The sequence below is a fragment of the Camelus ferus genome, chromosome 27, assembly GCF_009834535.1.
Source record: "Camelus ferus isolate YT-003-E chromosome 27, BCGSAC_Cfer_1.0, whole genome shotgun sequence".
Classification (NCBI taxonomy): domain Eukaryota; kingdom Metazoa; phylum Chordata; class Mammalia; order Artiodactyla; family Camelidae; genus Camelus; species Camelus ferus.
In genome coordinates, this window is record NC_045722.1 from 16,258,520 (window position 1) to 16,285,261 (window position 26,742).

Below are 26,742 nucleotides of genomic sequence, written 5' to 3' on the forward strand. Positions count from 1 at the left end.
CACCTGAGCTCTGGGAAGGAGGCGGCTGGAAGGGGCTCCGCCGTGATAAATCAGTCCTTGGAGCAAACACTTGGCAGGGCGCCCGGCACATGGCAGGTATCCAAAAACGGAGCTGTCATGGCATTGGCTGGGGTGACTCCAGTCTCCAGGCATTCGGGAGTGGGGTCCACACCTGCAGGATCAAGTCTGGGATTGCCAACACGGCCTCCCCCCACCTGGGACAGCTGATGGCCATCCCTGGACTGGTGACCCAGTCCAAAACCCACAGCACCCCTGGGCCATCTCCTCCTTTGACCCCAAGCCTCTCAGGCTTCAGACCAGGGGGACCCTCTCTCCTGTCCCTTCTCTTCACGGTCCACCTTCGTTTGGTGGATGAAGAACCGCCTGCAGATCACGTGGCCAGCAAGTGGCAAGGCCACAGCTTGAAGGGGACTCTTTCTAGTCTACAGAGGTTCCACTACATCAGTCTGGTAGCTGGGGGAGTTAACATGCCCCACCCAGGTTTCCCTGCTATTCTTTTAAGTAAAATTTTTCAAATTTAGCATCATTATCCCCATCAGAATCAAGACTTTGGTTCATGCATAATTGGATATTTATGAGCATGATATTAAGCTCAATCTTAGAGAAGCCAGCTGTCTTTTCCCAAGGGTGTGGCCCAGGCCACCTAACCCACGGGGCTGCCAAGATTCTCTGCTCGGGCACGGCCTTCAAACATCTTCACCTCCCTCACAACAGCCAGGAGACCCCTGCCAGGCCTCTTACCAACCATGGCTTCGCAATCGACTTGGGCAACTACAAATAACACTTTCCCTTTGTTTGGGAGGTTTATGTTGAACCCTTCACTCCTTACAAATTTGCTCTTGGAATTTTCACCATTTAGATTTAAAAATTAAGAACAGTCCAGCTACGTGCGGATACTGGTGTCGGTTTCCCAGAGCCACTCCCCACCTGGTCCCCTTGGTCTCAGTATGTATTACTCCGGCTTTCCCCGGAGCCCAGCCCCCACACCTGGAGGCAGCATCTTGGTTCTCTCTCAAATTCTTTCACTCCCCAAACCCTGCCAGCTCCATCTGCACATTAAACTCCAAAGCCCATCTTCCGCATCATCTCTGGCTTTGCCTCTGACATCCCACCTCTGACTGGCTTCGTGCTGCAGCCCCTGACCATCTCCCCTGATGGTCCCACTCTTTCCTGCAGTGATTCCTTTGAAACCAGAGTCAGGCCCATCTCTCCATGCTCAAAGCCTGCTGGCGGCTTCCTAGGGCAACTGGAATAACTAGGCCTTCCCTGCCCCGGCCACTTTGTGGCCTCACTCTGGACCCTGGTCTGTCCACTCACTGCTCCCCAGTCACATTGCTTCCTGCTGCCACTAAACTCTCTGGGCTGCTGCTCTCAGGGCCTTTGCACTCACCGTACTTTCCATGGAGAACACTCTCCCCAGATCTTTGCACGGCCTGTTCCCCAGATTCACGCAGGTGAACTAGTCAGAGGTCCCTGCTGACCTCACAGGAGAGGGAGGCTCCTCCCCACCCTCCCCTAGTCTGGGGTGCATCTGTCTCCGAACCTTTGCCCCATGAACCCTTTTCTTCATGTCGCTGTCACCATGGGGCACTCACTTCCAGAAGTGCTTAGTGACGGACCTGTGTCTCCAACGAGAACGCAAGCTAGCGTGCACGTGCCTCTGCTGTGCCTCCCAGCACCAGCGATCCTGAAAGCGGTATCCGATGAACCAAGGAACACAGGCAATCGCAAAGGGAGATGATGGCCGTTTCTGGCGGCCTCCCGGCGCTGCCCGGGCGCGCCAGGGCCCATGTGCGAGGCAATTTATGAGCGTTAGCTCATTGGAGTTCTGTCATGGCCTTGGGAGGCTGGTACTCATAATTCCATTTTACAAATAAGGAATCTAAGGTTCAAAAAATCCAAGGGAGACCACACAGTCAGCGACAGGCAGAGGCAGTCTGGAGGCCAAGTCGGCCTGCCGCCCAAGACCAAGTGCCACCCCTGCTCCACCCGCCGGCTGGCTGGCCCGACTCTGACGAGCCCCCCTCTGGCCTGGCTCCAGCGGGTCTCTGTCCAAGTGTTCTGGTGATCATTTTCATCCCCAGATTTGCCCCCTGCATTATAAATGACTCGCATTGATTTGTTTCTGGTAGCTCCTTGTCTCCCGTCTTCTATTCTGACAAATTCTGCTTCACCAAGCGGGATCTCCGGGAGTTCTCGCCGCTGCGTGTGCCTCCAGGCCACCCGGCCGGGCCGAGCTGCGCAGGGTCTCTGCTCCAGACCCGGCCCGCCCAGCAAGATGACCCTACTTCTTGGGGACCACGGAGCTCGAGACTCTGTTCCATATTCACGATGAATGCAAACTTCCATGTTCACCAGCAGCATAGTACTTGGAAAAGAATTCCAGCAGGTTAAGTTCAGGGTCCTGAACGAATTCCAACCCAAGACTAGTTTCTGGCAAGTGCCGTAGCATTTTCACCTGATGGTGAATGAGACATTTTTTTTTTCCCCTCCCGTGTGCCCTGGCTTCTCAATAATGTGTTCTTCTGTGCTGGCCAAGGGCCAACAGGGGTGTCAACACCTCCCCACCCCCAACCCCCAAGTGAGTAATTTATTTCATCCCAGTTGCTAGCGAGGATGAGTCTGGGCAACTAGGTAAGGTGCGTGGGGGTGGTCCAGCCTGGTTTTGTCCCTTCCAGGCTGGTTTCGTCCCTTCCAGGCTGATTTCTCCCTCCCGAAGCCCAGGTTCCCCTGTTCTCTCTGGGAGCCTGTGTAAGAAAAGGAAGTTCTCTCTTCCTATTTTTAGCTTCCTCCTCGGCTTGGGACTGGTGTACACAGTCACTCTCTGGGCTTCTCAGTTCCTCTCCCTACCAAGATTCCAGGGTCCATGTGGCCCTCTCCCCCTCCTTTCACACATCTTCCCACTCAACCCCTCTAGCTTGGGCTAAGAATGGCACCAACACTGGACATTCACTGTGTGCCAGGTTCTGTCCTAAGTACTTTACATGAATTAATTCACTGTATCTTCAAACAACTCTATGGGATGGGCAAGCCCATTTTACAGAAGAGGGAATGGAGGCTCAGAGAGGTTAAGTGACTTGCTCAAGGTCACACAGCTAGGAAAGTGGAGAAGCTGAGATGTGGTCTGGCTTAACTCTGCTGCTCATTTAGTATTCACAGCAGGGATTTGGGGGCAAAACAGACCTAAGTGTACATTGTGGCCTTGCCCTTGCTAAGTAACCCTAGGCAAATCAATCCAGCTCCCCGAGCCTCCCTTTTCTGATCTGTAAAATGGGCAGGCATTTGTTCTTGACTCACTGGTAGTTTCAAAAGATAAAATGTGAATACAGCCAGCAGTTAACCTGGCCCCAAAAAAGCTTCGGTCTCTTGCAGGCTGACAGACCCCTCCACAGTGCCATCACCCTATCCCTGGGCTGCGAGCCAGGAGGGGGACCTTTGGGAAGGAAGCAGCCACTCCCAGCTTGGGGGTCCTAGCCTGATGGTAGCAGCAGAGATGGTCTCATCCTGAATCTCAGGCCAGCCCACCCAACCTCATCCCAGAAGGCCCTTCCTTGTCCCTCCACCATGTGGCCATCTGTCTTCCAGATGGTTCCAGCTCTGCAAGGGAACCTGGACCCCTCAAGCCCTAAAGATAGCTCATTATAAGGAGAAAAAGTAATTTTAGAGAAGCATGAGGATTTGGTTGTTACACTGCTTCACCTTCTGCAGGCATTCACAACACTCAGCTCACACATGCACACGCACTGTCCCCCACCCCAGGTACACACACTGTAATGGGACACCTACCACCAAAGTCAACCCTCCACCCTCAAAGGAACCAAAGCCTGTTCAGAAAACAAACTCCAACACGTAGTCCAAAAGAAAATAACAAAACAAAACCCAAACTTTACTTGCATTTAGCCATTAATAAATAATTTACAGTATGTACATGTGGTGACACTCCACACAGGTCGCAGACACAGGACGCAGTGAGGGGTCCCCACTTCCAAGCAGAACTCGATCAAACACAACCAAAATAAAGTGCTTCACTTTTGACTTCCAACAGAGGGACCATCTAAAAACCAGCAGGGAGGGGCTGGGCCACGCCTCCCACCCACCTGCCCGCCCACCCGCCCATGCCCACGGCTTGGCAGGGAGAGAGGACCTCTTGGAGGGGGAGGCAGGGACATCCGCAGCCTCCTGGGCCAGTGTATGAGAGGTCCCGGGGGAACAGCAGAGAGGCTGCCGGGGATGTGGCGGGCGAGTGGGGACAGTGTGGGCCTGTGGGGGCTTCTGGGAGGATCGCCCTCTGGGGCCCAGCCGTACCTTTGGGAGTGGAGCCCAGCCCAGTGCTGGTCCCTGGGGTTCTCTGAAACAGCAGCAGAGGTGGGGCTGGTTCGGGGCTCCTGGGACGGGCAGCCTGGCTGACAAGAGGCTGGAGCCAGGCCCAGCGGCAAGACTCCTGGTTGTGTGGCCACTGGGCTTAAGGGAAAGGCTGAGATGGAGGAGACCCTGCCAGGGACGCTAAGGGCTAAGACCCCTTCCAGAACCTGCTCCTCTCCCCAGAATGCATACCTGGGTGGACAGGGTGGGGAGGGGGGCTCTGAGAGGCAGGTGAGGAGACAGCAGAGGATCAGGGCAGGCCAGCTGGCCCTATCCACTGGGTCTCCAGCCCACACCCTGTGGCCCCAGCCCCGCTGCCCACAGGCTCCTGCCACCTGCTGGAGAGGAAGGAACAGAAATCAAGGGAGCAGTTCTCTGTTTAGACGTTTAGAAACAAAGACTCGACTTCCTTAGAACAGTAGGGAACAGGGGACAGGAGGGTGGGGGAAGGGCCATCGCTCAGAGCACGTGCCAACATGTGTTGTCCTCCACCTGCAGGGCTGAACCCGCACCCACAGCAGCCGGGGCGCACACGGTGGTCTCTCCCTGGCTCTCAGGGAGGCCATGGGCAGAAAGGCACCGGGAGGGCACAACCTTTTGGCCTAAGGGTTCTATCAGTTTCCTAACGATGCTCAGCAAGCCCTGGGGGTGTCCTCAAGCCCAAGGGGAAAGGATGCCCTGCCTGCCCAGGGGGGTCCAGCCTTGAGGCTGCCTCAGACCCTGGCTTCATGTGTGCGAGTGTGTGTGAGTGTGTGCGTGGGCGTGGGTGTGGGCGCGGGCGCGGGCGGCCCCAGGATGCGCGTGCAGCAGTCAGCCGGGCCTGTTTCAGTGCATTGCGAGGGGTGGGGGCAGCTCGACTCTGCCCACGCCCAGTGTCTCTGGCGGGGTGGGGGCTTCGGGCGGGGGCTTGGGCCTGAGGGGCTCTGATTTGCACATTCACACGGCGGGGCGGGCGGAGAGGAGCGGCTCTCCCTCTGCACAGCTCTACTGTCACAAACATCACAGCACCGGTCACCACAACCTTGTCACAGGCCCCGGGGAGGGGAGGGGATGCCCCACGCCCCCAGCCCTTGCCAGCAGGCAGCCCCAGGCAGCTCGGAGGTAACCGTCCCATGTGGCTGGCTGGGTTCCAGACCCCTGCAGGGAGTGCGGGGCCACCAGCCCTCGCGTGCAGCCGCCGACCAGCTTGCAGACGCCTGGCTCTCCGTCCTACGCAGCCTCCAAGAGCGCAGGGAGCAGAGTCAGGAGCAGAAGGCTGCTGAAGAGGGGCTGGGGGGCCGAGGGCGGCCCCGCAGAGGCTGCCCGGCCCGGGGGCTCCCGAGTCCTCTCGTACAGGTGCAACTTGTCCTTGTTGGAGTGGAGCATCTTGACGTCCTCCAGCGCGTAGTAGGCGGCCAGGGTGAAGTTCACGTCTCCCGTGGTGAGCAGGTCGAAGACGCAGGCCTGGTAGTAGAGGTCCTCCACGGGCAGCTTCTCCTTACACTTGGCCACGGCCGTCTCGTACGGGAAGGTGTCAGGGGCCGCTGGGGCGGGGCTGGCGGCTGGCGGCCGGCGGGCACCGGGGCCCTCGGCGCGGAAGGCCTGGAAGTCGATCTGCTGGTTGAGGGGGCAGCCCCGCAGGCAGAGGTAGAGGCCCTGGCTGTCCCGGTCTTCCACGGCGTTGACCACCTCCTCGGGCATGCGGACCGCGAAAGTCAGGTAGCGGCCCACCTGGCGGACCACGATGGTGGTGCCGATGTACTTGGCCTGGATCTCCACGTGCTGGCCCGACACCTTCTCCGTGATCTTCAGGCTGTTGGCCCCGTGCTTGTCCCCGCCGTTCTTGGAGCCGTCGGCAAAGGCGGCCGGGAGCTCGTCCATCTCAGCCTGGTACACCTTCTGGTCCACACACTCCTGGAAGTTCTTGAAGATGATGGTGAGCTGCGCGGAAGGGGACAGAGAGAGGGCGTGAGGCCCAGCCCCGTTTTTATGATGCTCTGGACTCCGAGGAAGGATGGCAGGAGCCCCCAGGTGCCCCAGACTGTCCGTCCCCCATTCTGGTCACAGCTCAGTGCCACCTGCACTGTTATGCATTTCATATTTTTCTTTAAAACAATTTGCTTTTTTGCTTAAAATTTTTTTTCTGACTAGAAGGGGAACTTCATACTACTACACTAAGTGGGAACCAGTTCATTGACCATAAGCAGAGGTGAACCATAAAAAGAAAAGCCCAGCCAATTAAAAATAAAAAGGTCCTTGTCCACTGTAGTGGGCCGAATCATGGCCTCCGAGGTATCAGGCCCTAATCCCTAGAACCTGTGAACGTGTGACCTCATATGGCAAACGGGCTTGTGCAGGTGGGATTACGTTATGGTTACTGAGATGGAGAAGTGAGTCTGGATTTTCCTGGTGGGCCCTAAAAGTGATCACATGCGATCAAAAGGCGGAGGCAGAGGGAGATCTGACCACAGAATAGAAGGCTGCATTTCCATGGAGACAGAGATGATGCGGCCTCAAGCTGAAGGATGCCGGCAGCCCCCAGAGGCTGAAAGAGGTAACAAACAGATTTCCCCCTGGAGCTGCCGGAAGCATCTGCCTTGATGTTAGCCCTGTAAGACCCATTTCAGACTTTCGCCTTCAGAAGTGTAAGGGAGTAAGTTTCTGTTTGAACCACTCGGTTTGTGGTACTTGTTACAGCAGCAATAGGAAATGCATAGGCCCACAACCATCTAACATCACCTCTCACACTGCCAGGGGACCCGCAGCAGAATTCCTGGAAAAGGGCTGCAAGCCACTGGCCGAACGTAACAGCAGGTGAAATGGAAAAGGCTGATGTTCAAAGAAAGAACAAGCAAACAAAATCCATGCAGGTGACCAGAGGCCAGCAGAGGCCACCACAGCAGGGCTGCCCCGAGGGGTAACCAGCTGGGCCTTGGAGGTGAGCAGGAGGCACAGGGAGGAGAGGGAGGGGCCGGTCAGCAAAAGGGAGAAGGGGGCTCCAGACTGGGACAGCCAGGGGAGCAGGGAGGCCCTTTTCTGCTGGAGCCTGCAGCTGGGGCAAGGGGAAGCGCTGAGCTGCTAGAGAAGCAGAGGGCTGAGTGGCTCCATCAGTAACTGTCCTCCTGAGAACCACAGACACGCTCGCTACATTCATTACTTCTTGTCCTGTGCGGTGCAGCAGGGCAGGTGACATCACCTCCGATTTACAGATAAGGAAATTCGGGTTCAGAGAGGGAAAGTGACTTGCCCGAGGTCACACAGCGAGCAAGAGGCAGAGGTGGGATTAGGCTCTTGGTTTCCAGTGCCTGGGCATTTCATTGGCCACAGAGCCATAGGGTGGGAGGCTTGGGAGAAGGATAAGAGACAGAAACAGCCCAGGGAATGGTGTGTTTCCCCGGCACCCAGGGTGAAACGTCCAGCTGCTCCTTCCTCCGTAATCCTAACCAGGAAGACTGTATGAGGCGGAGACATGAGGGAAACTGGGAAACGGCCCCGCTGACGTTCCTGCTGCGGGTGCCAGTGGCTTTACCACTGGTGGCTCTGGGTGCCTCTGTGGTCACAGCACCCCCGGGCCCAAGGGCCACTGGAACCTGGACTCCCAGCCCAAAGCCAGGGAGGGAGGCAGGGTGATGGGGGCAAGTCGGTGCCCAGGCTTTTTGGAACCCCCTGCTAAAAGGACCCCCCACCCCAACTTCTACACGGCCCCTGTACACCACTCCAGGCTTTGTTTGTCCCCTCACCCATGCCACCAAGCCTGGAGAAGAAAAGGCCTCGCCAGCTGGCTCACAAGGCTCCCTGAGGGGTACCATGCCTCCTCATAACATATTAGACCTGGGGGGCTCCAGCAAGGGGCAGGGAGCTGCTGATGACACGTATGGCTGGCCATGGCTGAATTCTCTGCCTGGGAAGCCCGGGGTACATGGCTGTTCAGGGGCATGAAGATGGCCTGGGTGGCCTGGGTGGCCTGCGGGCTGAGGGCAGCACCTCAAGGCACTAAGGCAATTTCCTGCCAGGCACCAAAGAGGAGACCCAGAGCAACTGTGATGGGGAAGGGATGGTGGGGAGAGCTGCAGACAGACCTCAGCTCAGGCAGAGGGTAGGGAGAGGCCAGCCGAGACAGGCAGGACCCAGGCCTGGAGCATGTCTGGCTGCAGTTCTGGGGTGGCTGGGGCACAGCCAGGAGGCCTAGGGGGAGGCTGGCAGGGAGTGGCCTCTGCCTGGGGCCTCAGGAACAGGTGCTGAGGACTGGAGAGAGAGGTGGCCCAGAGGCTGCAGAAATTTCAAGGCTGAGCACCCCAACAGGGTGGCAAGAGCTGGGGTGGAGGTGTCCCTGGCTCTGATTCATCACTGCACAGGTGGGTCCCCCTGCCCACACCACCAGAGTAAAGCTCAGTGGTGACCAGGCAGGGAGCGTATGAGGAGCCTGAGGCCTTTAGAGGGAACTCAGAGGAGACCCTGGCCCTTCTTACCCTGCTCCTGAGAAATGCAGGGACGAGAGGGTGTTAGGGGCGCACGCAGGCCGCAGTGTGACGCCTGAGAACTCTAGGCACTTGAGGCTTTGTGGGGCCCGCCCTCCATCAGAAAGGTTGAAAGCTGCATTTCTGGACCGCGTTGGTGTGAAGGCTAATACAGTCTAGGTGGGATGACACTGACTTTTCCCTTCTGCCTTGAGAAGAAAGGAAAGCCTCCTCGTGGGCCCTAGAAGCCTCGGGGCCACCATGCTGTGCCTGTGGGACCTGACAGATGACGGCGGGGTGGGCAGGGGGCACACTCTGGAGTCTTCCCAGGACACAAGGAGGGGCTGGGCTCGGAAGCTGAATGCCAGGGGGCCCCATGCACAGCTCCCTGGGCCCGGGGCTCCCTGGAGGTCATAGGCTGTGGGATGTCCAAGGCGGCTGTAGCCTCTCCATCCCGCCTTGAGCGAGTCCTACGTATTGAACCACAGGGAATGGCTGCCCCCCTCCCGCCCAGACCTACCACTTCACCTGGATCCACCTCCTGCTCCAACCGAGGCTCCTGCCCTGATGTGGAGGCTGCCTGCGGGGGGCCGGGAGGTGGGCCAGCCGGGTGGTCTGGGCGCTGGGTGGTCCTGCCTTTGAGGGAGGGGAATGGGATGAGGGGCTCCGATGTCCCTGCCTGGTGTGCCTGGTGTGCAGGGCCACACAGACACAGAGACACTGGGGGCGGGAAGGGGGGAGCGGCTTTCCAAGGGCCATCAGCCTCCCTGGAACAGGAAAGGCTGGTTTCGCTCTAACCGCCATCTCTCGTGGAGACAGTCTCCTGGAAGGCTGACAGGCCGCTTGACTCTTCTTGGCACCAGTGCCAGGGACTCAACCACAAGTAACAGCATGAAGGGGGCCTGTCGAAAGCCGGGCGGCTCGCTGCCAATGCGGCCACGGGTGCGGCCGCCGCTCCCCTCTGCTGCCCCCCTTCCCGGAGGGGCCCGCGCCCTCTCCACCGCCGGGCAGGGGGCAGAGCCCCACTTCACTGACAGCTATTTAGGGAGCACTGACTATGTGCCAGGCCTGGGACTGGGGGCTGTGTCCCCAGGAGGGGAGGAAACAGGCCAAGTCCCAGGTTCTCATGAAGCTCACATTCCGGGGGGTGAGGGGTGGTATCACAGACAAGCCGAGCAGTGATGCTGGGTGAGGGGACGTCAGTGCTCCCGGGGGGCCTGCAAGGGGGCTGGGGGAGGGGGGAAGGCAGGGACCCCGGAGTTCCTCTCCTCCCTAAGGCTCAGTTTCCCCACCTGTAAAATGCACAGCTGGCAAGAGGGAGACAGAGCAGGGGGGGGTCAGGGATGGGGTCGGGCAGGGGAGGCAGTCCCCGGGAGCAGGAAGCTGGCTGGGAAACACTAGATCTTGACCCTCCAAAGAACAGAGGGATGGGAAGGGCTGGACCAGCCAACAGCACACTCTCGGGCGGGCACTGTGGCTGAGGGGAGTGGGTTCCTGTGAGCAGGGAGTCAGGCAGAGGGCTCTTGCAGGGGGAGGGGGTACCACAAGAGCCCCCGGCCCGAACACCTCAGAGATAAAAGCCCACATTCTGCTTGGCTCTGCTGCCACCTACTCCTGTCCATCCTTCGGGGTGCAAGCTCGGTGCAAGTACTTGCAGGAGCCCTCCCCTCAGGCGCCCCCAGGCCCTCAGCATCCTGCTGCCCAAGCACCCATTGCCAGCACCCCTTGGCCGGCTTCTTCTCCATCATTAGCCTGGGAGCTGTTGGGAGGGAAGCATCCCCAAGAACAGAGACCGTCACAAAAGAGCTGCCTGGTCAGTGTCTTCTGAATCAACGAAGGAACAAACACAGCTGAGTAATGGAGGCCCACGAGAACAGGCAGAGGCAGGCTGAGGGTGCTGGCAACCAGCCACCGACATCTCTCACCTGGGTACCATGAGGCCCCCAGTCTGCCCTGAGACCTGAGACCCGCCAGGCCACAGACACTGAGCCTGTCACTGCCTGGCCTCCAGCCAAGAGCCTTGCGCTGCCTCCTGGCTGATGGGAAGACAATAGAAGGCTGTCAGAGGGCCCTTAGCCTGCTGACAAGAGCAAGGGGGTCCCTGGTTGCAGCAGGAACGGTCTGGGTTGGTTAAGGGGCCCAGCTGCCGAGCTCCCTACTCTTCTGGAGGCTCCACACTGGGAGAGGAAGGGAGGCCTCCCCCCCCAATGTCCGCTTGGGCAGGTCTGCTGACCACAGTGTCCAGCAGTGAGTCTGGAACAGAGTGGGCATTTGAAAAATGTGGGCTGAATGAATGAATGGAACACAGGAATGAATGATTCATCCATGTGGTTTCTGGACTGCCTTGCTGAGCTCAGGGTCCTTCTGCGTGTCAGCGGAGAGCCTAGGGTGGGGTCCAGGGTCTAAGCCCAGGCGCATCACCCCAGCCTGTGGGACCCCCCAGTGTGGGACCTAAAGACTTGCTCTACCTGTCACCCCCCTCCCCAAAGAGGGCAGCAGCTCCGCCTTGCTGGTCACCGACCACTATTCCTCCCAGGTCTGTTATCACATTTGATGCCCCACCCTGGGTCAGGAGGGGCAGGCCTCCTGAGGTCCACAGCCCTCTCACCCCCTGGACCTCCTGGGCGCCCCCTGTCAGGATGGGACAGGGAGGTGGGGTCCCCCTCCACAGTATGTTTGCTGCTAGATTTAGAAGCTGCAGCCTCAGACTCCCAGCGTTCATTTATCTTGGCTCTGGGGACGGAGGCGGGAAGGTGAAGGGGCCGCAGAGAAGGCGGCCGGGTCCTTGACTCATGCCCCCCTTGGTCTGCGGAGGGCGGGGAATAGGGATGGGGCAGAAGGACCACCAGCCACAATTTTCTGCCCACTAGGCTTCAATGGCCTGGGGCCAAGGCCGGCTTGTTTCCTACCCAGCAGTTGGTCCCACAGAGAGACCCCTGCAGGCATGCAAGGGCCACCAGAGCAGAGGGAGGTGGCAGGAATTTTCCTGGCTGCCAGGTCACCTCACTGTCCTCCTCTGGGGTGTGGAGGGACAAGAAGGAACAGAAACGCCCTTGTGGGCCAGCCTGGCGCTGCCCCACATGCCGCCTTGCAATGTGCTCTTCCTGGGAAAACAGACCCACTGCCAAACCGGAAACCCCAGGGGCTCTGGCCAGGCCCAGGGGAGGCAGAGGTGCCCCCATCGTGGGGACTCTGATCACCCACCAGCCTCCTGGACTGGAGGCGACACCCACCCTTGCAGGAGACCCTCCTGGAAAACGGGAGGGAGAATCTAGGGTGGACAGGAATGTCCCATTGCCTGGGCCACGGGCCACATCACAGCTGCCTCTGGCTGTGGACCCATGAGCAGAGCTCAAGTCCTGCCACCCAGACACTGAGGCCTCCCTAGGTCAGAAAATGACCAGCTCTCGGTTGCCTCTGGGGCTTCAGATGGGAACCGCCTGTCCTGGCAGTGAGAACACACCATGCTCCGGCCCAGGTCAGATCCTAGCTTGGTGTTCTCAGCTGACTGCACGTTGGGTGGGGAGGCCACTTCGCCTCTTAGAGCCTCAGGTTCTGGATGTGTCAAATGGAAGTGCCTGGCTGGGCAGGGCAGGGCAGGGCTAGCCCAAGGGAGGATGGAGAGGCTGCATGGGGTGCCCAGCGGACTGAAGCTCTGTCTTCACTTGTTCTGTCTTCCCTGTACCCAGACACCATGGCCCTCTCTGCTCTGAGGCTGCGGCCTTTCGGTGTCTGTGAGGGGCAGAGACAAAGGGCAGGATGGAACCCCGCAGCCTGGACTGGCCCCAGCAGCAGCCTATAGCCCTGGCTTCCCACCAGCCTCCCCAGCGCCCACCAGGCACCAGAATCACTAGGGACTTTAAAAAAAGAACAAGTCTGACCTCACTCAGAGATTTGGAGTCAGACCGGCCTGGGGGGCTGAGAATCACTATCTTTTAAAATCTGCTTAGTTTGTAAATGTGCAGCCACAACGAGAACCTCTGGGTAGGACGGTCGCCTTCAGGAGGCTGCAGGGTCCACTTGTCCTCTCACTAGACAGGAAGCTCCGAGAGGGCAACGATGAACACGTACCACAAAGAGGTTTCCCTTTATCGGAATCGGTTTCTCTTTATTGGGATTTACCACTGGAATTCTACCGAAACATCGTTTGGGGGGTGGTGGGCAAGAAAAGAATATTCCAGAAGTTTGAAACTAGATGTACTGGGAGTGTTTCTAAACTTCCTGCACTGTAACTCCAGTAAGAAATCCATCTTACATCTAGACCCAATGCGTGTATACACAGGAACTGTTTCCTAAATCTTGACCCTTCCACCTACAAAGTATTCACAAACTGCCTTTAATGGATGCTAGGTTTGGCTTGTCCAAATGAAAAAAAAATGTACGTGTGTATGCTGGTTTCTGACCCCAGAATGCTGATTTGACAGACCCCCAGTGCATGGTGTCCAGATGAGAAACATCACATTCTAGGAAAATGTGCAGAAGTGGTTCCAGGGTGGTTTTTAACCTATGCCAAAGAATCTCCAGAACATTCCTTTCTAAAGAATGTGCTCATTTACTGACAGTAACATCACAGTGGGTGCAGGAGGCGTCTGGGCCGGGCGCTGTGACCCCACCCCCACCAAGGGCGGCCCCACCTGCCCACCGCCCCTTACCTTGCTGGTGGCAGTGGCTGCGGAGCCTGGCAGCACTGGCGTGTTGGTGACCTGCACGTTCAGGTAATTGTTGTCGATGAGCGGCCAGGCGCCCTGCACCTTGCAGGTCTGGAAGCGATCTGTGAAAGTCCGGAGGTGCGGGTCCCCGAAGAGGCCGCAGTGCGTGTAGTTGGGTGCGGCCGCGTGCTTGTGGAAGCTCTTCTCGTAGTGACAGATCTCGGGGCTGTCGGAGCGCTCCTGGCTGTCCCCTGGTGGCGGCAGCGTGCGCACATGCGGCTGCGACGTGGGACCATCCTTGGAGCAGTTGTGCTGGCTCATGAGGTCCTCGATGCCATGGACGGCCGAGTGGTAGGCGAGGTCGCCCCGGCAGGTGCGGGCCGTGCGCCGTGTGCACAGGGCGTAGGTGCGCAGCGCCGCGCAGAACTCGGGGGCGTCGTCCGGGGCTGGCGCGTGGCTGCCCGCGGTGGCGCTCCAGAACTCAGAGTTACACTTGAGGATCTTGCACGGGGAGGTGGCTGTGGGGATGGGAAGGCATGCACAGTCAGGGGGGTGTGGCCAGCCCAGGCCTCCTCCACTCCTGGGGGGCTAGGGCTGAGGGCCGGGCCAGGGACCAAGGATGCCTCAACTCAGACGGCACCACCCACACGGCCCGTTTGCACACAGAGGACAGGAAAAGTTCCTGCAGGTGGCAGTTCAGTGTGGGACCTGCCCCTCCCACCTTCTGGATCCTTTCTGCAGCCTGTAATGACCCCGAAAAAACAGGCCTGCAGACTTACAGGCTGAAAGGGCTGGCGCCCCGCATTGGGGGAGTGGTTTGTGTTTCAAGGCAGCAGAACCGTGGGAGCTGACAGGCCACCCTTGGGCCTCTGACATCTGTTGGCACCTTCACAACCATTCCCAAGAATTTGGCAAAAGCAACAGAAATCTGGCAGAGAATTAAGGCCCACTATTCCGTATGTGTCCTGATCTCTGCCACTGTGTGACCTTGTACACATCCCTTAACTTCTCTGTGCCTCATTATACCTATCTGGAAAATGGAATCACATAATAATAGTATCGACTGTATGAGGTTGCAGAAAATGTTAAAGGGCTTAGCACAGCACCACTGAAGAGCAGAAGCTCAATGAATGTTGGCCAGTGTGATGATTATATTCGCCCTGCTCACTGAGGACCTGGTTCCATGACTTTGTCTGCAGAGTGAGGGTACCTTCACTCTTAGCTGCTACAGCCCCATCCCTCTCTCTCCTGCTTGAGAGAGCAAGGTGGGAAGCAACTGAGAGTGTTAACCTTGGATCTGCTCTAATTCATGTCTTTTTAAAAATGTTTACGGTCACTCACAAACTTTGAGACCTTAGAGTTAATTAGCTACGTATAACCATGCCTGAGAATGGCGGCTTTAACACACCTGATTCCTGTCCCTAGACACACGTAACCTGTCCTTTCCTGGCCTCCTGGATTCCGCCGCACAGTGACCACAGGTGGCAGCAGGAGGGAAGTTTCTACACAGGCTCCAGGTAAAGTGGTCAGAAGACCAGCTGGGAGGCCCGGCCCTGGGGGTCTCAGCCACTCCTGGCTGGGCCACCAACCTGGCTTGTGACCTTGGGAATGTCAGTTTACTTCTCTGGTGCTGGCTTTCTACCCTCGTCTGTGCTGCCAGACCCCGCACCTGGATGCCTGGACGACCTCCCTCCTGGGGCTCGCCCACCCCTGCAGGTGCAGGCACCGCACTCTCGGAGCTGAGGTGACCTGCCCAAGTCACACACCCGGGTGTAGGGGAGCCGGGGCTCGACCTAAAAGTCAGGCTTTTCCCTTAACTTGGCCTGTGTTTGTCACACTGTAGGCACAACAAGGTCGTTTCAGGTAGTATCCAGGTGAGCATTTTTCTTTTTATTTGAGACCCAGCCGGCCCTGAGGCCCTGGCTTCCGCACATCTGTCAGGCTCCCAGGGGACAGAGAGGGTCATTTTCTTTTCAACAGCCTCAGAGGGGCCAAGTCGGCACCCCCTGCAGCCTGGCCAGTCTGGAGTGTGTGAACGGAGCTTGTCCTTGTGGGCTGGAGGGGCTGGGGGGGGGGGCAGTCAGAGGGAGCCAGGTCTCCCAAGATGCAAACCCAGCAGGGTCGCAGCTGCCAACCCTGAGCGACCCGGGGCACTCAGGCTGCCAGCCCTCAGAGACAAGGCCTTTCATCTCTGTTCAGTGTGGCTCCTTCTCTTGCTCCCTTCCCCCTCCCAGAGCCCCCAGTTGGATCTAGGCCGCCCCCAGAGGGGGATATGGCAGCTCCGTGCACCACCCCTAGGTGGCGTGGTGACAGTGGTCACTCTCCAGCTGCCCTTGCACCCAGGAGCTGGGGGTGGGGGTGTGTGTGTGTGTGTGTGTGTGTGTGTATGTGTGTGTGTGTGTGTTTGTGAGCTCCTTTTGCCCCCCACTCCCTTGAGGTCCTGCCAATTCCATTTCTTAGCCATCTAGAGAATGTTCTCGATGCTACCACCCAGGACTGGGCCAAAAATGAAGAAGCCTGAAGGGGACACTGACTGTGCAGGATGATGGGCAAAGGAGGGGGAGAGTCTGGCCCACAGCCCTGCCCTGTCCCCTACCAGTAGTTGTGGGGAAATCTGACTCTGCCTCAGTTTCCCTGTCTATGAGGCAGGAAGTACCCGCCTCCGAGGCTGCTGAAGAGATGTACATGGCCTGCCTGGGACCAGTGAGCACTCCACTTACAAACAGGGTCCCCGAAAAAGGTCTCAGAGGGGGACAAATTCAACCCCCTGTGAGGTCAGAGGTTAAGGGTCACCAGGTAGAGTATGGAAGGGCACTGGGTGGGAGCCATCCCCTCCCTCTGCCTCTCCCCTAGTGAATCTCAGGCACTGCCCTCCCCACCCCCTCAGGTTAGGGACCTGGCCAGCACACCTTTCCACCTCGATTCAGATTGGTTCAGTCTAGGCAGCTCTTCCTGCCCACTGACCACTCACACCCCTTTGGGCGTGACTGTCCCCACAGTCCACCTGGATTGGTCCAGGACCATGATGACTGGGGGCTACACTTCTCTGCTGTCCTGGGTTTCCCCAGCTGCCCTGAACCCTTGGGCCTTGTACATCTTTCCTAAGAGTTTAAAGAAGTCCAAGCACTCCCATTATACAGGAGAAGCTGCAGATCAGGGTGGGGGAGTGGTCTGTAAGAGGCCACCGAGAGTAACACGAACTGGGCCCAGACCCGAGGGATCCCAGTCCCCTGGGCCATCTCTCCAGGCAGTAACACAGCTCTCCTGGGCCCTGCTGCCTCAGGCGGGCCTTCAGTAGCCTCCTGGGGGCCTCAGGGGAGTGTGCTGCGGATGCCAGGGCTGGACAGTCCCCACGGGTGGTGAGCCAAGGGGCCCCAACCCCCATGGAGTCATCCTGCCACCCCGTGTCCACTCTAGTAAATCACAGGCCAAACGTCCCGCAGGTCAGGGACCTGAGTGTAACCTGGCCCAGCATCAAAAGGAAAAGCCCTGGGCTGGGGCGGCACCTGCCAAAGAGACCCCAGAGGGCTGAGTTTTATGTGCTGTAAGTTAAAAAAAAAAAAAAAAAAAAGCAGGAGATCTGAATTCCAGACAGTAAACCTGGGACTTTCTGATGTGAGTGTGCAAGGAAGGAAGGAAGGAGAAGAAAGCCTGAAGAGTCTGAAACATCTTTCTGCAACTTGCGTGAGCAGGAACAGGAAACGAGGTTTTTCTGAGTGGGCCTCCCCTGGTGCTTGCAGTGTGACGGAAGGCCGCCAGCTGCCCGGTTCCTGCCTGGCTCCTGCAGACGGCAAAACGGCCCTGTGGCCCGCCAGCCACCTCCTGACGGGGCCACGCCGGCCCCTTTGTGCAGAGCCAGGGGATTAAAGAACTTGACTGGAAGTAAGAAGTTTCCCTGGGCTTCTGTTTCCATCTCAGCCACTGTGTCCTTGGGTGGGGGTAGGGTGGGGGGTGGCTGACCCTTGGTACCTGGAGCTCCATTTCTGACACCCAGGAAAAGGCAGAGGCTGCCTCAGAAGCCTATAAGAGGTGTGTTTTGACTCAAGCCTCTTCAGACTTAGGACTTTCGGGATTTGCTACTAGGGAACAAACTGAGAAGAATCCAAAGACAGTGGCCAGCCCGGGCTCACCAACAGGAAGCCCCCGAGCTCCCTCTGGTGCCCATGAGGTGGGACCCTTGGCTCAAAGGGTGGGGGTGCAGGCAGCGCCCTCGGTGCTCAGGTTGAGCCCCTGGGCAACCATTGGACCCATATGCCCCCAACCTGTGCAATTAGGGCCAGAGCTCCCTGCTTCTCTGTGCAACTGACTTTGTCAAGATCACTTTATCTAATGATCACTTTGTGACCAAACTCCATGCTGGTTTCTCAAGGTGGGCCAAGGACCCTGGGGCCCAAAGGACGCCAGAGGTCACTGGTTTGCACCTCCAGCCAGCAGGAGATCTCCCTGCAGCATCCCTGCCCGGTGGGAGGCCAGCCTCTGGCCTCCACTGCCATCGGAATTCTGCCGGGCAGGGTTGGCCCCTCCTGCCCTGGGCAACCCCGGCTGTGGACCCACAGCGGCCTCCCAGGGAGATCCGTGAAGTCCTGGCCCATCCCTAGAGCCAGAGAGAAAGGGCTCAAATGTAACCCTCCAAACACTGGAGATGACCCCTCTGCTCCCCAGAGTCCCCTTCTTCGGTCTCCCTCTCTGGCTGCTCCTCTCTGTGGGCCTCGTTGAACTGTGTGTCAACCATGGATGCCCTAGAGAGGGTGCCCGCAAATCCCAAGAGCAGGGGGCCCCCATCTCTGTCCAAGACTCCTCTGATTCCCACCCTCCACACTCAGAGCATCTGTGCCGCAGCCCCTCACAAACGTACCCTCTCACTTGGGAGGAGGTGGACTGAGACACAGCAGGGAGAGAAATCACTGCCACACAGCTTGCCTGATTTAACTCCTTTCCTTTAAACAGCAATCCAGCGCCTCTCTCTCTGAGAAACAGAAAGACTGATAGGGGTGGGCAGGGAGCTGTGGGAGCACCAGCTGTACCAACCCAGGCAGGATGAAAATATTTATGCACCAGTGTGGCGTTCACTGCTTTCAGAGACCTCCTTTGAACTGTTAATCAAGCCCAATCTTTCAGAATAATAGCCTGATTATTACCGTCTTGTTTGCATAACAAAGAAGCCCAATCAAACTTATTTCGCCGAACGCCAAGGGGTGGGAAGGCTCGGCCCTGAGAAAGGAGTCTTAGGAATGCGGGAGCCACTCCTCAGCCTGAACCCGGGAATAAAGACAATGCAATTTGCCACCAAGAAAAGCCCAACAGACCAATAAATTACCCGCGTGCCAAGGGATTAGATCAGGTTTCAGTCGCCGCGTAGGGAGGGTGGGGTGGGCTGGGAAGAGAAAAACCTGCCTCTTCTTGAAGGAAGAAGGCTGTCACGGGGGTTCTGCCCAGCTCGGTGGATTACAGAGGAACTGCTGGGATTCGTGGACTTGCTGAAGGTTCTGGACCCCACTGTGTGCCACGCACCGTGCCTCCTGCTGTCCCCGGCACAAGCCCCAGTGGGTTTCTGTGTTCAGGTGGGGTCAGCCACACAGACTGCCAGGACGCAGGGCAGATAAGGTCCATCTGAACACTGAGGTTTGAGGACGGAGGCGGAGAGGGTATCAGGGCAGCGGCCTTTGCACGGGGGCTTGAAATGCACTGGGATTTGGTGGGTGATGCGGGGCAAATGTCCCGAAGCCCAAGGGGCTTCCAAAACAACTGGCATTGGTCAGAGGCAAGATGCCGGATGGTGAGATTGTGGCTGGGAGTTTGGGGCCAGATGTGAAAGTCCTGAGTGAAAGTCGTGATGAAGTAAAAGTCACTCAGCTTCACACCGCTCTCCCCTGCTCCGTGTAGGGCCAGGACTCCGCAAACCCCATTTCCCCAGTCACTCAGCTTCCTGTTAGATTCCACCACCAGGGGGCACTAGATGAGGCCCAAGCGGGTTTACCTTGTCCCCTGGCTGTTTCTATCACCACTGCCCAGCAGTGGTTCTTCTTTCCCTCCAGCAGCCGCTGGTGCTGCTCCGAAGCACCAAGACCAGCAGGGCAGCGGGCCCTCTACCGAGCCCTGGGTCCCCAGGTTCCTCTTCCCTTTGTCCCCCCCAGCCCAGGGGTGGAAGCTGCTCCCTGCAACTCTGTGCGCCTCTGTGGTCCCTTGCAGCCTTTTCTGTTCTCTCACGCCCGTACAGACACAGTCCCCTATATTAAGTTCCCTCCGTGGCAATACCTTGTATGGTTTCTGTTTTCCAGACTGGACCCTGGTACACCAGCCTAAGGATTTTAGACTAGGTCCAGTGGATCACGGTGAGCCCCCCAGATAATTTCCAGTAAGTGCATGGCATGACCAGAACGCTATTCTAGGAAGTGGTATAACTTAAGAGGCCATGGCTTTAATTAGGATAGAAGTAGGCAGAGCACAGGGAAAGTAGCTTCAGAGAGAAATTGCCACACAGCCTTGGTGGAAAGGGCAGGACTGAAGCCTGACACTGCCTGTCCCCTGTCTTCACCGCCCACCTGCCCAGGCAGCATGGACGCTGAGGCTGTTAGCAACATGTTGGGGTGGGGATCCCAAAGGAGGTGGGACGTCTGCCCGCGCTCAGAGGGAGACCTGTGCTGCCGCGTGGCCACTCTCCACCATCTCCCATCCCTTAGCACCGAATCTGAGAGGTGACAGCAAATGGATCTAGTGCCAGGATTTGGCAAACACTAGCCAGGGCAGTGTTCTGGCGTCTCCTTGCTTGCAAGATGCCAGAGGCTGCTGGTCCGTGTCACTCCATCGTCCTGACGTAAACATCCAGGTGTCTGGCCTCAGATACCGAGAGGAACACGCCCAGGTGAGGGACTGGAGGTTTCACCAGGTGCAGCGGACCCTACCTTACTTAACCCACAAACAGCCAGAACCGATCACCTCTCCTAAAAGGTGTCCCTCCCAGTTCAGCTTAAGAATATTCCAGGGGGCTGATCTAGCCTGTGACTCCAGTGTGTCTCTCACCCCTTGAACGCACTGGGAGTTTTCTCAAGGACTGGCCTCCAGGAGAAAGAGCGAAGCAAGAGGAGCCTCTCCGAGAATCTGGATTGACCTAGGATGGGAGGAGGGAAGGCTGGGGAGCTGGGGGTTAACTCACTGCCAAGTGTGGGCAGAGGTGGCGGAGTGCCACTCGCCGGGCTGAGGCAGGAGGCACTGCCCCTTCGTCACACCCAGCCAGGCTGCTCTGTCCCAGCCTCCACACATGCCAAGTCGCTGCAAGAAACCACGCTGAGTGCCAAGGAAAAGGGCACACCTCAGCTTTCCAAACTGGACCCGCTCCCCCAGCTCCCAAGGGGGCCACACAGAGCCAGATCAACAGCAAAGAGGACATGAAAAAGCACGTGTGCTGGCCCTCGGGCCCAAGGCCGTAAGCAGTCGGGCAGCTGTGGGCTTCTCTGGGGAAGCGGGGCCCACGGTGGGCGGGGGCCAGGCCCGAGATTCCGTGCCGAGACCAGCCTGTCTTAGGGCAGAGACCTAAGCGACCCTGGGTTCCACCAGGAAGGTGGTTACAGGCAAAGACATCATTTTTCAGGTACAAACGAAGCTTGCAGGTGAGCAATCTGGGTTTCCTGTTCTGAGGCAGACCCCTTTCTCCTGAGTCCTGGCTTTCGAGATGATAATTTTCCATTCTGGCTCTGCCTCCAGCAACCCTGGGCTCATGTGCTTGGCTGCTCTGGGCCAAAATTCATTTGAAGTGGCTTTTCTCCCCTCAGCCCTGCCATCTGCAAGCAGGCCCTCCTCCACCGTCCTGATGAGTGGGAGGGCACCCGCCCGGCCAGCACACACACGTGTGTGAGCCTGTGTTCACGGAACATTCCTTAGCACGGGGAGCAATAATGGGTTCCTTTCTGCGGGGACCTGGGCGCAGAGGGATCACTTTAATAGGCGTCTCAGTATTGGGACTGCCCGGGTGAAATGGGACGTGAAATGAATAAATAAGCAAAACCCCAAAGACATAAATCTGACTTGGGAAAATCTGCACCATGACAGCACTGCCAAAGTCGTTTTCCTAACCTATGGCTTGATGGCATCTTCTCTGGAATGCTAAGCCAGGGATGGAGAGGGAGCGGAGAGGCCTTTGGGAAGAGGCAACTACCCGAGATCCGTGGTCACTCTTCATTCTGCTATCTAATCACATCTCCCAAGTTTCTTATTTTTTCCCCACCTTGAAGCCTTATATGCTACACAGCACAGAGTCTAAAACGCTCCCTAGCAAGTTTAAGGAGTGTGTTTATCCAAAATGTGGTATATGGAAAAGGGCAGGGGTCTGGGGTCTACTGGTTCTGCCACTAACTAGCTGTGTAATGTTAGGCAGCCTCTCTGACCCTCTGTTTCCTCCTTGATACAGTGGGAATGATGACGGTCATTGGGGAGGGGTGACCATCTCATGAGGGGACATATTTATAGCATCTAGCAAAGTGCCTGGTACACTGTGGCCTCTCAATAAATGGAGGAGCTTTAAAAGATATTGTACTGCTTCAAATGATCCTATTTTGGAGAGAACAACATGAAGAAATTATGTCTCAAAGGCTGATTGTGAGTGTTAATTCGTGATGGGAGCCCGTGGAAGTTGGAACGTGGTTATTTTCATTTTCTTATTTATCCTTTTTGGCATGAGTCTTGTTTTTATGACCAGAAAACCTTTTTTTTTTTTTTTGAAAAAAAGATTAGGGTATCTGGATAAAAAAAAAAATCAAAAAACCCGTAGTCTCCGCCTACTGAGCAAAAACTTAAAAAACCCCCAGAAACACAAATAACTTGTTGAAGGTCCTGTAGGGCCGGGTACACTTGGGGTGTGTTGCAAGGAGGGGGCATAAAGAAACAGGAAATGGGGTTCCTGCCTTTATAAACAGACCTAGTGATTTAGAGGAGGACAAAACCCACAAGACCCAGGAAGCAAGAGGCAGCACAGACGCCAGCAGCCAAGATGACAGGCACCCAGGTCACTGGAGGGATGGCACTGACCTTGGACTCTAATCCAGTGGGCACTCCCATTCCAACCTGGGCAGTGGCATGAGCAAGGCCCAGGGGCTGCCCACGGATGGTACAGAGTACCAGGAGGCCAGGGGAACCTGGAGCCTGGGGATGTGACAGAAGCCATGAGGATGAGGCGGGGGAGGAGTGTGCGACCAGATGTCAGAGAGTTCTCCCTTGTGGATGCTCCAAAGAGGGCCATGGGGAGCTGCGAGTTTCCAAGCAGGAGTTTTAGAGTGAGTGATTCATCTGCCTACTTGGAGGGCAGGGTGGGGGGCACTGGGGAGGCAGGTCCTAGGGCTGGTGAGGGTCTTGAAGCAAAGTGACAGTGGGCACTGGCAGGAAAGGGCAGAGGAAGGAGCCCAGCCCCAGGTGAATGGGCAGAAGGAAGAGGCCACTTCACACCCAGGACTTCATGGTCCCGGGCCGGGGGTGGGGGTGGGGCGTCTAACAGACACAGGCCAGGCACTAGTCCAGGCGACAGGGGAAGAGTTGAGGGTGACCAGCCATCCTGGTGTGCTCAGGACGAAGAGCACTTCTAAAAACATGGGATTCTTCAGTTTTAAAGCTAGCAAACTGAGATGAGTTGGTCGCACTAGAAGAAACAGCACCATCAATTTTAGGCAGGCTGAACGTCGCCAGGGCTGTAAAACAGGGTGGCACCTAACCACTCAACCGAACGTAAAGTCGGAGCTCTCTGCCCAGTTCCGCCAAGTGCCTTGCACATTGCGCCCCAGAGGGAAATTTCAGCAGGAATCACATGCCCCCCAAAACCTGTACCGTGGTCCCCACCCCATCCTCACCTACACAGAGACCCGGGACCCCACTTCCTCATCTTACGGAGCATCCCTATCTGAGCCCATGGATCACCTCTCCCCAGTTCTCCTTTAGGCGCTGGGGTGCCTGCTCGCAATTCCTCCAACCTTGCAGAGGTTTCCCCTCTTAAACTAGCCAGAGAGCCTCTCCTTACCCCTAACCCACCCTCAAGGCCTAAGGGGCCAACCGGCTTTAGGATTTTACATCTCACCCTCCCTGAGAGCCGGGCTCTGCCCTGCAGACCCTGGGGTGTGTCACACACCAGCCGGCTGGCTGGCCCTGCTGCCATCTGGCTCTTGCAGTGGGACTTGCTTCATTCTCTCCCTCTGGGACACAAAGTCCTACCGGAAGCACAACAACAAGGGAAGCAGGCTGACCTGCTCGCACATTTTGAGCAGCATCTTTGAGATCAATATTCTCATCTCTACAATGACACAGATGTTCTTGGACACTTCAGAGGGCCTGGGTCTCTGCAAGCCTCAGTTTCCCCGCTGAGACCTAACATTTCTAAAACAGCTGTAGTTTAAAAAGGAAAGGGAAAGATGCAGGAAGGAGAAAGGCCAGGGCAATAATTTTTAGAACAGCAGTCCTCACACTCGAAGTGCATCAGAACCGCCTGGAGGGCCTGTTACGGTTACAGGCTGCGGGCGCCACCCTCAGAGCATCTGCTGCCATGGGTCTGGGGTGGGCTCAGAACTTGGGTTTCTAAGAAGTTCCCAGGGGAGGCTGGCGCTGCTGATCTGAGGACCACACTTTGAGAACCACCATTATAGCATCCATATGTAGTTGACGGGAAGCATGCCAACATGTCTGCAACATGCAACTTTGATGGCTATCTCTTAGAAATCCATTTTATTAAGTCACAGTGGTTTCAAAGTTCAAAAAGTATCTATTAATTGTGTTTTGATGCAGATGGAAGACTCTAAGAAGACTTTCATGGCCTCCCGCCATGGCCCCCACCCTTCCCAGCCAGACATGGCCACTCTGTCCATCCGCTGAAGGCGAAAGCATCGTCTGAGCAGACACCCCGAAAGCCAGAGGGACACTGAAGGGCCCCTTTCCTTTCACTAGGCCTGAAGGCAGACGCCAGCCTTGCTCAGATGAGGGCCTGGAACGCTGTCCCTGAGTCAGGACCACAGGAGGCGTGCCATGCACGTTGAGTGGGTACATGTAAACACTCCCCAAAGACACAGACCCTCTCAGTCTAGCAGAGGTTAAGGCATCTTTCTCCACATAACTACGTCCAATTTAATTTGCACTCCTCTGGGTTTACTCCTGGAAGCCATTCAAGTCTAGCACGGAACAAGCCTAAGCTTTCAGGAGGCAGCTCCAGCCAGATTCCACCTGTCCTCAGTGAGAGGCCTGCACACAGGGCCACGGACTGTCTCCAGTGCTTTCTTTTTTCCTTCTTTTCAGTGCCCATCCTGCTCCCCTGAGACCTGCAGCTTCTCGGACTTTATCCCCAAGCAGCCCTCTGCCGACAGGTCAAGAATAAAATAGTCCATCTCTTTGTGGTAGAAATTGCCCACCTCGTCTCTCAAGAAACTGTCTTTGGACCCAGGTTTCCCAAGCACACACGTTTCCAGAGGCCCCTGGTGTCTTTTCGTTTGGACGTACTGGAAGCTCAGTTTTCAGCAAGGTGGGCAATTTTGACTAAATGTAGCTGTCAAGGCCTCAAATTAGAAGAAACATCAGCCAGTTGGCATGACAGTGCAACAGCTATCTGCTCTATCTGCCAGGTTTTAGTTACCAGCCTAGAAGCCAAAAAGAAATGGGCTTCTTGGAAGCAAGTGGTGGAATTCGGGTTGTGAATTATATAACCCACCCACTTTCCTCAGACTATGGGGGACATTTTAAAGTTTTTAAGGTGAAGAATTGAGCTGAAAAACAACAAATACCCCACTAGCCCAGCCTTCGAGGCTCCCTCCTACCTCTGAATACCTCCCGCCAGCCCTTCCTTTCCTCCCTCTCCAGCCCAAGAAGTTAACAAGTGCTGTTGCTTTAAGAGCGGGAAGGTGTTGTTTTAAGGGCCTCTAAGCCCCCCTTCTCAATTTCAGCTCTGAGCTGAGATCACATCCCCCACAGCAGCCAAGGGACAAAAGCCATTTATCAACCCATCTGATAAAACTTCCAACGGGCTGGATCATTATCTGGACCAAACTGAGATGCACACATATGGGGAATTCCTTCTTCTGCAAAAGGTGGGGGTGGGGGGGTTCTTTTTTAAAGAGAGGATCATTTTAAATTTTATTTTCTTAGTTCTTGGGAGGGAACCAAATCTGCCTTTCAGCCAGGCTCTTCTGTAGGTGGAGAAACTGCCTTTAGAAAAGGAGAGCGGGGGCAGGACAGCCCGCTGCTTGACCTACTATGCAGGTTGTAAAGTTCCAGGGCTAGGGCGAATGCGTCCAAAGGCTCTTTAGGGCACTGACACTCCCCCCACCCCTCATCTTGTCTTTGGCCCGGGCCTCCTCCGTGGAATCCGGGGCTACGAGCGAGCAGGTTGAGACTCTCCCGGACGCCCTTGGGGCGCGCAGGGCCCCCTGAGAGGAGCTGAGGCGGGGAGGTAAAGGGATCCTTATTGCCCGAACGGTCCTCCCACCGGGAGCCCCAACTTGCAGCCAGGCCGAGCCCGGACTGCCCAGTTCTGCCAGTTCCTGAAACCCAGTTGGCTGAGAAGCAAAACAAAACAATCCAATCCCAGTCTTACTCAAGTCCTTTCTTGCACAGCTCGGGTGTTGCGCGGGGGCTGCCGATCCGTTTCGGCTGCGGAGCGAAACAAGCCCTCGTTTTTGCAAAAAGACACCTTGGAATCCCGCAGCACAATGGAAACAGCCGGGAAATCCCGCCTTGCATCGGGGACCATTTGGCCCGCGACACTGGGTTTATTTGTATTTTTAGTAAGGGAAAAATGGGTATAAAGGGTTTAACTGGCGTTTCCAGGCTGTGAGTAGCATATGGCAAAAATGGAATAAACTTTAATGAAACATTATAAAGAAAACAGACCGGGGATTTAAGTTTCGTGCCTTCCCCCCCTCCCCCGAAAGGGGGAGGGGGGAAGTAAAGAAACTGGAGCGTTTGGGAAGGAACAAATGCTTCTCTGTGGAGTTAGCCTCCCTTCCCCCAACAAAAACAAGAGGTCCGGGCTCGGAGGAATTTGAAAGCAGCGATCTGCCAAAAACATTGTGAAAAACTATGGGGGATTCATTGGAAACAGATGGGCTTTTTCAGCTTTAATTCTGAAATTCTCTCCCTTTCTGACACAATAAAAACAAACAGGGGGCGACGCGGAATGTTATCAAACAGGAATAAGGACCCGTTGCCTGTTGGAGCCCAGTCCGTGGGCTTCCCCGCGTGGGCCAGCGCGCGGGGGCGGAACGGGGTCCCGCAGGAGGGCGCGGTCGGGGACTTGGCTGGGACCTCAGGGGCGC

At 56.7% G+C, this 26,742-nt stretch overlaps 1 protein-coding gene across 1 annotated transcript in view; it reads right to left on the reverse strand.

The window, feature by feature from the left end:
* Window positions 1-3,881: 3,881 nt before the first annotated feature.
* Window positions 3,882-26,742, reverse strand: part of RGMA (repulsive guidance molecule BMP co-receptor a) — a 41,846-nt gene continuing 18,985 nt past the window's right edge. Inside the window, exons 3-4 of the mRNA XM_032469462.1 lie at window positions 13,472-13,986; window positions 3,882-6,303 (exon numbers count right to left, since the gene is read on the reverse strand). Of these exons, the coding sequence (XP_032325353.1) occupies window positions 5,593-6,303; window positions 13,472-13,986 (1,226 nt within the window). The 3' untranslated portion in view covers window positions 3,882-5,592. The remainder of the gene's footprint in view (window positions 6,304-13,471; window positions 13,987-26,742) is intronic.